Source organism: Rhagoletis zephyria, unplaced genomic scaffold (assembly GCF_001687245.7).
Source record: "Rhagoletis zephyria isolate East Lansing unplaced genomic scaffold, Rhagoletis_zephyria_1.1 Rzeph_scaffold_00964, whole genome shotgun sequence".
Classification (NCBI taxonomy): domain Eukaryota; kingdom Metazoa; phylum Arthropoda; class Insecta; order Diptera; family Tephritidae; genus Rhagoletis; species Rhagoletis zephyria.
In genome coordinates this window covers 143,718-153,284 of record NW_016158048.1, presented here as the reverse complement: position 1 = coordinate 153,284, position 9,567 = coordinate 143,718, and the positions used below count along the sequence as shown (strand labels likewise).

The window sequence follows — 9,567 nt, the reverse complement described above, 5'->3', positions numbered from 1 at the left end:
ATCAAGTAAATCAACTAGTTTCGAAATGTACAATATCATGCAAGCTCTCAAATAAGAATTTAACACTTAATACGCCGAGGCATTTCCCGCCTGAAATAAGAAATGTGTTTTGGAGGAACAGGGAATGTTACGGGACATATTTACGTACATACATACATACTATATTAATGGACATATAATTTTTAATGAAGTTATTATTTTGATAATTTTAAATTATAGCAAAATATATGTATGTATACATACCAGGTATGTATACAGGAAGGTATGTATACATATACATAGAAAGATTGTTCTTAGAATTATATACATACATGTATAATTTTAAGAACAATCTTTCTCCGTGTAGCTGGAGCATAGAAACAGCCACTGGTCAAGTAGATCAGCATATGTGGTACGGCATTGTGTTTTGGACAAAATGATTCTTTTCGTATTTTGAAATATGTCTGCAACATAATATTAATACTGATCTCGAAGTGTGTGAAGCTCAGGGATATTCGCATACAAATACTTACAAATACCGTACATACATTTAAACATTGTATATATGTAAATATTTCACTATTCAACCATCTAACCAATTATCTTATTTTTTCACTTTCTTTTCAGAGTTTCACTTCAAATCGAATCAAAATTTTTTATTAGTATGAGTAGCAGTAGCAGATAAGGCCAAACTTAAAGTGGAAGCATCAAAGGAGTTTTTATTCCCAATCATAAAATTTGCAACTTATTTTTGGAGCTTTTGTTTACTCGTTTCAAAAAAGAAACCGCAACTTTATAATAACAACAATTGGTGGCGATAAAGAAAACTCAATACAAATAAAGATCAAGTCGTAAAGTATAATCGCAAATCATTTTTATACCTCAAATACCTAAAGCTAAGGGAAAATTGTATATTGTACTTACATAAGTGTTCAGATTTAAGTGAGTCTTTTGAAATTTAACTGCTTTTCAATAAACATTTTTAATAATCACCTTATTTTACAAACAGGTTAGGATCTACGACGGTGTATTAGTTCATTGTTGTGCTTAGAAAATCGTAAAAGAGTAAGAAATTGTATAGCTGAAACTAAGTAGCTCCAAGCATCTGTACAGCCAACAGGAACCCCATAAAAGTGCGGCTAAACTCGCACATCCTTTCCAAAAACCACCCCATCAAGGCGATTACGAAAAGTAACTCTTCAATTGCAAGTAAGCCTGCAAACAACTCTCGCATTCGGCAACCCGCAACCCCTAAGTTACCACAAACACCGCCACCACGTTTACCACAGACACGATAGATTCCTTCAATATGACGATGAGTACAAATAATTGCGAAAGTATGGCGTCATACTTTTCCAACTCCTATATGGGGCCCGAAATGCACCATGGCCACTATCCGGGTAATGGTGTTACCGATCTCGATGCACAACAAATGCATCACTACAGTCAGCATCCAAATAACCAGGGCAATATGCCCTACCCGCGTTTCCCGCCCTACGATCGCATGCCCTACTACAATGGTCAGAGTATGGAACACCAAGGATACTCTCGGCCCGAAAGTCCCTCCAGTCAGGTGGGCATGCCTCAACAGCCCCAAGTGAATGGCAGCCCGCTGCTTCAGCAACAGCAACCACAGCAACAAGTGGCGCAGCAGCAGGTGACGCAACAGCCACAGGCGGCGCCTCAGCATCAACAGCAATCGCAAGTGACGCAACAGGTGACACACCCAGCCCAACAACAACAGCCCGTCGTGTATGCCAGCTGTAAGTTGCAAGCAGCAGTGGGCGGACTGGGCATGGTGCACGAGGGCGGCTCACCGCCCCTGGTGGATCAAATAGGTGCGCATCATATGAACGCGCAGATGACACTGCCACATCACATGGGACACCCACAGGCACAGGTGAGTAGGCGCAGACGTATGTATGTACATAAGTTGCATGTAGTTGCGGAAAGAGGTACAATGTTTAGCCCATATAACGAACGGCTCTTTATCTAATGCTTCATTTATAACTTTACTTTCGTACGGTCAATTATTATTTTTATGTAGAAACGAATAGTTAGGGCAGACATATTTAGCATGCGCATGCGTATGCGTGTGCTTGTCATATGTACATACATACTTATGTACATGTAATAAATTGAATATAGAGAATGACGTACAAATTCTTATGGAAGCACTTACATACCAACCCATGGAAACGTAAGAAACTTGTTCTCGTATATATACACATTTCATATTTTTACTCCTATGTATAAAAGCGCAGTTACCCACGGACGTAAAAACGGAGAACGTGTCAGCTGTCACGATCTATCTCATGGGATCTGCGTGTTAACAAACACTCACCACCGCATGACGGTGACGTTGAAGTTGCTTCTCTCTCTTTTTATCAACAGCAAACTTGATATCCTTCTACGCTACGCTACGTAGGACGTTCGTGGGTAACCGTGCTCTAAATTGTCAAATGCATGCGTACGAATATGTACGTCCTTCTTTATTGCAGTTTTGAAATAAAAAACCTGAAATCACAAATATATTTTACTCAATTGGACTACACAGGCCGACAGAATTGGCTGAATCCCAAAACCAGAATAACCCTTATACTTCAAAATGCCGTTGAGTTTCTTAAAATATCTTTTATTCTGGTCGAAAAATCGTATTCTTAACTTTTCAGTTATGTATACGTATATGTTATGGCTAAAAAGTATATAAATGTACAAAATTGAAAAGGTGAAAATATGATTCCTCAACGAGAATGAAAGATATTTTAACAAACTCAACGCCAAAGTAAGGGGTATACTTTAAGGTGCCGTCAAAGCGCTTGGGAAGAAACAATTTTTGCTACATAACTTCAAATATAGGGAAAGCAGCTATTTTTGCACTTTTAGGTTTATATATCTTTTAAATCGGAGCCAACAGAGAAATTTTGAGTAGAGAGTCGAATTTAGGGCACCGAAAACCTTCGGAGAAGTATCAACAGGTTTTTGGTTCTGAAACTTTGTCTGGCTGTGTTATTATAAGTAGATATTGTAAGTATAATATGACTTATTCTGCTAGGCGCGTATGTAATATATAGGTTTATTTTCACGTCTTCATGGCACGACGCGTCGCACAGTGTTTCGAGGCAGGTGGAAAAAAAATGTTGGGGTTAGAGAGGAAAATGTAAAAATACATAATACATAGAAAATTTCACAGCGTTTGCTCAACCTCCCCCTTCTACCAATGGTACATTTCCAATGAAAAACTGAAATCGATGTCGACTAATCAGTTTAGTTGCGTTTGGCGCTGAACTCATAAAGGCAAGTTTTTTTTCCCACTGTAGTCAATTCTTTAAATGTGATGGATTAATAACGTGAAGGTATTATCATTTATTTGCCAAAGATTACACTGTTTGACAGAAACATAAAAATTTTAAAACACACAAAACAATCATATACCTTGTTTATACGACACATAAAGCGCTTTGACTTAGTTCGCTGTTATTCAAAACGGATTCATAAACTAAATTTCAAAACTCGTTGAAATTGAAAAGTGTATTAACTTTAATTTGTTTTCAAAACGGTTTTTTATTTCTCAAATTAGTAAAAAAAAAAAACAAGTATAAACGCATCAACCGCGCAAATGAATTATTAAAGAAATGCCGTATAAAAATAGCAGATTTTGTGTACTTTTGAATACGGCTTCATCAAGTGCGCTACAAAGACAGAGGTACCTATACATATGTTGAGTCAAATCGTTTTTTTTTGTTAATGCGGTTCGTGAGTAGATATAAACAAGGTAATTATTTGAATTTCGTTGGTATGAGAGATATTTGTCAATTTCTGTGTAGCAAAAAGTTAAGACGCTGAAATGAATTGTAGCTTCCGATTAATAATATTATTTTGGAATACCATTGCATGCCTGCAAAACAATGTTTTTCTATTCAACTTAAAGCAAATCAATTTTCTATGTTTTTCACTATCGCAGTTGGGTTACAATGATGTTGGAGTTCCAGATGTAAATGAGGTAAGAAGGGCTATCAGTGATTCTCAGTCAATGTTGTAGCAAAGTATTGTATACATAATATTCGTATAAAGGTTTTTGGTTTGTTTAATTCAATGGGTTACCATTAAACTTAAGTTGTTTTCCAATTGTTGTGTTCGTGACTAGTATAGAAATGAGTCATGTTTTACTTGTTCATATATGTGTCTGTGATCATGAGCAATAGTCGCTTAAGTAGAAAATCATAGTTATGAGGAAACCTCTATAATATATTTGAAACACATTCTTTAAAAAAAGAGTGCATTGGGGATGCAGTGAAATATTTTTTAAAATCTAGAAATCATTAAATACATAAAAACTTAGAAGTACCGTTAATTTCTTCATGATCCAATAATCGGATTTAGATCCAAATTAGTATGAGAGCCCCTTATCGAAATCGGTTCACGTGGTCCACATGCGGCAACATACATAAAAAAATAATTTTGACGAATTGATAACCTTCTCCTTTTCTGAAGTCGTTTAAAAAATCAAAGTCAGTGCTTATTGCAAAACATTAAATAAATAATAGAAGAAATAACGTATGTATGTCCAGTCAGACGTTTGTTTTACTTGTGTTTTTGTAAAGATAACTGAATATGCCACTGATCGCATTTGCATATTCTCAATCTACTATAATCGCCTGTTTTCACTTCGACTTTATTCAAGCAAATTAAGCTCCAATATCAACTACCGCCATTTTTAAGAAAATAATGGTTATCAAAACATCATTCTAAGGGGTGTTTTCTAGACTACCTATTAAAGATCACCGGTGCTTTGACATATTTGTCGCTCCATCCTTATAACAGGCAATCGATAAAAAGTCGATAAACCAAACCGAGCGTCAATTTTCAGCAGGTAGTCGAGAATACAGCCCTAAGGGTCGGGTTCTCAATATCTGGTCACCACTAATTGCAGGTTAAACATCGTTATCGTCATCTTCGACACCATGAATATAATAGGGTGGAGGAAATGACGATTTAGGGCCGTTGTTCAATGTCTGGTTTTCACTACTTCCCGGTTAAACATCATTATCGACGTTTTCGACATCATGCATATAACATGTGATCGATAAAGCAGTCGTTGTATTTAACCGGACCTTCCATCTACGATTTGTGCTAATCAGCATTGAACAACCGGCCCTTAAGCTATTATGTTTTACATGAACAACTTTTTGCGAAAGTGCGTTATGAAGTTAGGGAGTTTCACCTACATAAATATGTATGTATGTAGGCTTTTTAGGAGAATAAGGTGGTATACATAAGCGATTATTGATTTTAACCACAGGTATTTACACAAACTATGGTCATAAGTAATGCTTTAAAACTTTATTCTAAAGGTTCACCAGAATCATCATCAAATGAGTCTGTACGGCCAACAACAAACAGGCGTTCCGCCTGTTGGCGGTCCACCACAAACAATGATGCACCCAGCGCAAGGACCACCACAGATGCATCAAGGTCATCCCGGACAGCATACACCACCATCGCAAAATCCAAATTCGCAGTCATCAGGGATGCCTTCGCCCTTGTATCCCTGGATGCGCAGTCAATTTGGTAAGTGTCAAGGAAAGTGCCTCAAAAATTCCATGAAGGTATTAAGTGGAATTTTTCTTACTCATTCAAGTAAATATTGTGGGTAAAGTAGTTGAGTAGAATTGAGTAGTGTCAAGGCGAATTCATACAAGGTGGTGTTACCATAACAGGGAGATTTTGGCAGCAGTTCTTCTAAATGTCTAAATGATTGTTTGTTGTACATTTGTTGTGTTTCTCGCTGTCATTGTGCGTATAATTTGTTGTTGTAAATTTTGTTTTTGCTCTACCGGAACCACCTTGTATGAATTCGCTTTGAGTAGTGTTTTCAATTTTGGTGTGCATGCAGCAATTACATAGGTGAATTAGTAGTCTGCCAAGGCGAATTCATATTAGGTGGTGTCGATAGCACAAAAACAAAAAATTAATGCATTTTGTTTTTGATTTTGGTACAAAGAGTCCAATTTCAGCTATTCTTCCAAAGAACATGTGTATGTTCTTTTACTCTTCTCTCAAGGAAGAATATGAAGAAAAAATACAAACACTTTCAATTTCAAATTTACTCACTTTAGCGTTGTAAAATTATGACATTTGTGTATCAAGGTAAATCAAATCATATGTTCTAGTAACACCATCTCATTAGAATTCGCCTTGTAGTTTAATAGCATTATATGTGAAAGATCAGTACAAGGTGCATTTAACACGGTGGTGTTGGGGCGACAGCTGAGTTTTTCGCCGTGGAGGGCATTACGTGAGAATGTTGTGTTTGTTGTAACTCATACCAATGACAGTATGGATATCAGCGTATAATTTGTTAGTGTAATTTTTTACTTATATACGGCCAACACAACCTTGTTAAAAACACCTTGAATCATTAGCTCGTTTCTGTAACAATTCTCTACCAATGAGTAGTAGAGAATGACGTACATTCTCTACCAGTATGGAAATAATCGGTAGAGAATAGTTACATAAACGAGCTACTGATCTGTGTTGTTCCAGTTTTTTTTGCTTATGTGGTAAAAAGTGATTTTTTTTTCAATTTACTGGAAAAATTCAGAAAATAGATGGTTTAATACGAAGTTTTTAAAAGCTGATAAAACCGTTTTCTTGTAGTTGTCGAAGTCTTTTAGTAAATGATCGATGAAAACCGTTTTCTTGTAGTTGTCGAAGTCTTTTAGTAAATGATCGATGATGCCTATCCTGGCATATTGAAGATCTGCAATTCACTTGTCAGTGATATTCAGTAAAATTCTCTCAAAACTCAAATTGGCAGGGATTGAAATTTACTCGGGAGTGAATTGCAGAACCTGCATGATTGTATTTTTGGGATGCAGTTGACTGCGTTTTTTCACTAAAGTGAAAGGTGTCACAAAAGTCCATAGTGAACAGTGTAATAGTTATATAGGAAAAAAAATTAACTAATTTTCGGTGAAATTGAGATCCGAAAAATTTTTTAAACGTTATTCTCAGTTTTATAATATATTTCGGAAAAGAAAAAAAGGAAAATTATTGATATCACTTCCCAGTTTACAATCCTAGTGTACCAACGTCCAATATAATGGACGATGAATAACGGTAAAACTAAGAATTTTATAACGTTTTTTTATTGTATTTCAAAAATTAGCGTGTAAACAAACGGTCAGATTTTTAGCTTCAGCGGCTGGTTTTTTGTACTCAAAGGATTAAAGAAAGGGCGATTGCTTTTCTAAAAATGTGGTACATAGATTGTAACCAGGGTTGTGCACTTACACAAATTTTCACATTTTTTACACTTACATTGTGAATTATTGTAAAAAATTGTAAATTGTAAATTACATTGTTCACAATAATTTACAAGTAAAGAATTATTGTAAATAATGTAAATATTTTAAATGCACAACTCTGTCTGAAACACCAAATGTACATTATTTACACCAAAAATATCAACCTGTAAATATTTACATTATTTACAAGTAAAGAATTGTTGTAAATGTTAATATTTTAGAGGCACAACCCTGGTTGTAACTGCGCGGTAATTGAATTATATGTAATGATAGAGAATTTATAACAACTTATAAGTTGTCTGATGTACATACATATGTATGCTAGTTTGCGAACCGGCTGTTTGTTATGGAGTTGCCAGATGATTAAAATTACCTCAATTGATCAGTAGGGGAAAAGTCATAATTCGCAACAAAAAGGTGCATGTCTTTACTATTTCGAATTTATGATAGGGTGCAGGGTGCTCAACATGATTCATAATTTTTACCCAATTCGATATTTTTTCGCATTTCCTAACAGCCGCCAGAGAACTTAGATAGATAGAGAAGGTGCAAATTGAAAGTGGAAACTACTCTGCTGCCTCGATAGTGACCAACAATTTGCCTGCTTAAAATGAAAAAGTGCTTATGCTCTATTGAAAATGCAATAAACCCACCAAAAAAATATTTTTCTGTTAAACCTGTGTGATTCTTTTGCATGCATCATTGGCAACGCTATACAAATGTTTCAATGAGTAACTGGATTTCATTTCGTTCCGCTCCTCTCACGTTTGAGAAAATGTTTAGAAATCAATATATCTCCATTTGAAAATAAAGGAAATTTCCTTATTATAAATGTACGTTTTAGTTTGAGAAGTATTGGTTTGAGAAGTTAACGGTTATTTTAGATGCATTTCACAAGTAACGTTTAAGATTTGAGAAAATGACTGATTCTAAATTGCATCTCAGATTGAGAATTAACAAAAATGTTTATTGGGAAAAATCCGCATTACGACGGATCTCCATAGCATACGTATACGTATAAAATAAAAATAAAATTTTTGCTTTTGTTGTTTTTTTGTGGCTGTTTGTAGCATTTAGCATTTACATGTGGCTCTTTTGAGCCTTGGCCTTTCCCAGCCCTGGTATAAAACATGCATTGATTCCTTTGGTACATTCGCCTGCTTTTAGGAAAACCTTTTTCTGTAAACATATTTATTAATTTTGCCGAGCTTTCTCCTCTAATTATGTTGTCAGTTAGTAAGTATATGTATGTATGTATGTTCATTTACATACATACATATACATACATATATTCTACACACATACATATGTGTAGTTTGATTTTGAAAGATCAACTTGTCTTACATCTCAAGAGTACAACAACAAAAATATCTACCTATCTCAATCTCCAAACGTACAATAGAAACTTAGTAAAAGTGAAAACAGTACGTTTCCTTTAATTGCAAAATTGGCGAAATTTTCCTAGGGTTGAACTCTCACACTGCGCAAAAGAATACTGCAAAGAAGCACAACAGGAGGGCTCAGCAATCATGCAAATTGACAATAGTTGAAGCAGTTAGGCTTTGCTTTAATTTGGCAAAATTGGAGTGGAACGAATTGTGCAAAAATTAAAGAAAAGGAATAGTCATTTTCTGGCATTATAGTACTACTCCTTTTGTGGTGAAACAAAAATGGATAGTAAGGCCAAAGAGATTTCGACACTTTCAATACAAATTGCATGCTTAGACATAAAAGTGAAGGTTACAGTAAAATTAAAGATTTGACGGAAAAGTCTTTTACCTGTCGGATTGGAAATCTCGTTAGGATACTTTATCATGTGAACTCTTGACAAGTAGTTGAAAATGTACTTTACTTTCTTTTTCATTTTCGACTGTACATATTTTGGTTAATAATTATGTATGTTTTCTTTTTAAATATCTAGATATGTGATACAAAATACATCTTTTTACAATCATGAAAATCCAAAAATGATTAATTAAAAATTACATTTATACTTAAAAAACCAACTGCATTTTAAAAATACCCCTAAAGAGACTATAAGTAAATCAGAAAAATGATAAAATTCGAAGCTAATGCTAATGCTACGCGGCTTCACTAAGCAAAAAGGAAAAGTAACTTTCTCAGAAAATTAACTTTTTTTTTTTTTTTGTAGGTAGTACCTAACTTCTATCAAAAGTTCGTCTTGATTTTGTTACACAAATAAATGAACCTATAGTTATATGGAGTCTCCGAACGGCAAATGGATCTTATGAGAACCTTTTTCATGGCAGGTTTACAA

General features: G+C 34.9%; 1 protein-coding gene across 3 annotated transcripts in view; it reads left to right on the top strand.

Moving 5' to 3' along the window:
• The first annotated feature begins 608 nt into the window (after nt 1-608).
• Nucleotides 609-9,567, top strand: part of Antp (homeotic protein antennapedia) — a 53,203-nt gene continuing 44,244 nt past the window's right edge. For 2 of the 3 annotated variants that reach the window (XR_001847436.1, XM_017615127.1), the window contains exons 1-4: nt 609-921; nt 989-1,879; nt 3,944-3,982; nt 5,334-5,550. Coding sequence is in view for 2 of the 3 variants with exons in the window: in XM_017615127.1 (XP_017470616.1) it covers nt 1,289-1,879; nt 3,944-3,982; nt 5,334-5,550 (847 nt within the window). In the remaining variant the exon portion in view is untranslated. The remainder of the gene's footprint in view (nt 922-988; nt 1,880-3,943; nt 3,983-5,333; nt 5,551-9,567) is intronic. The other variant, XM_017615128.1, reaches the window with a different exon arrangement.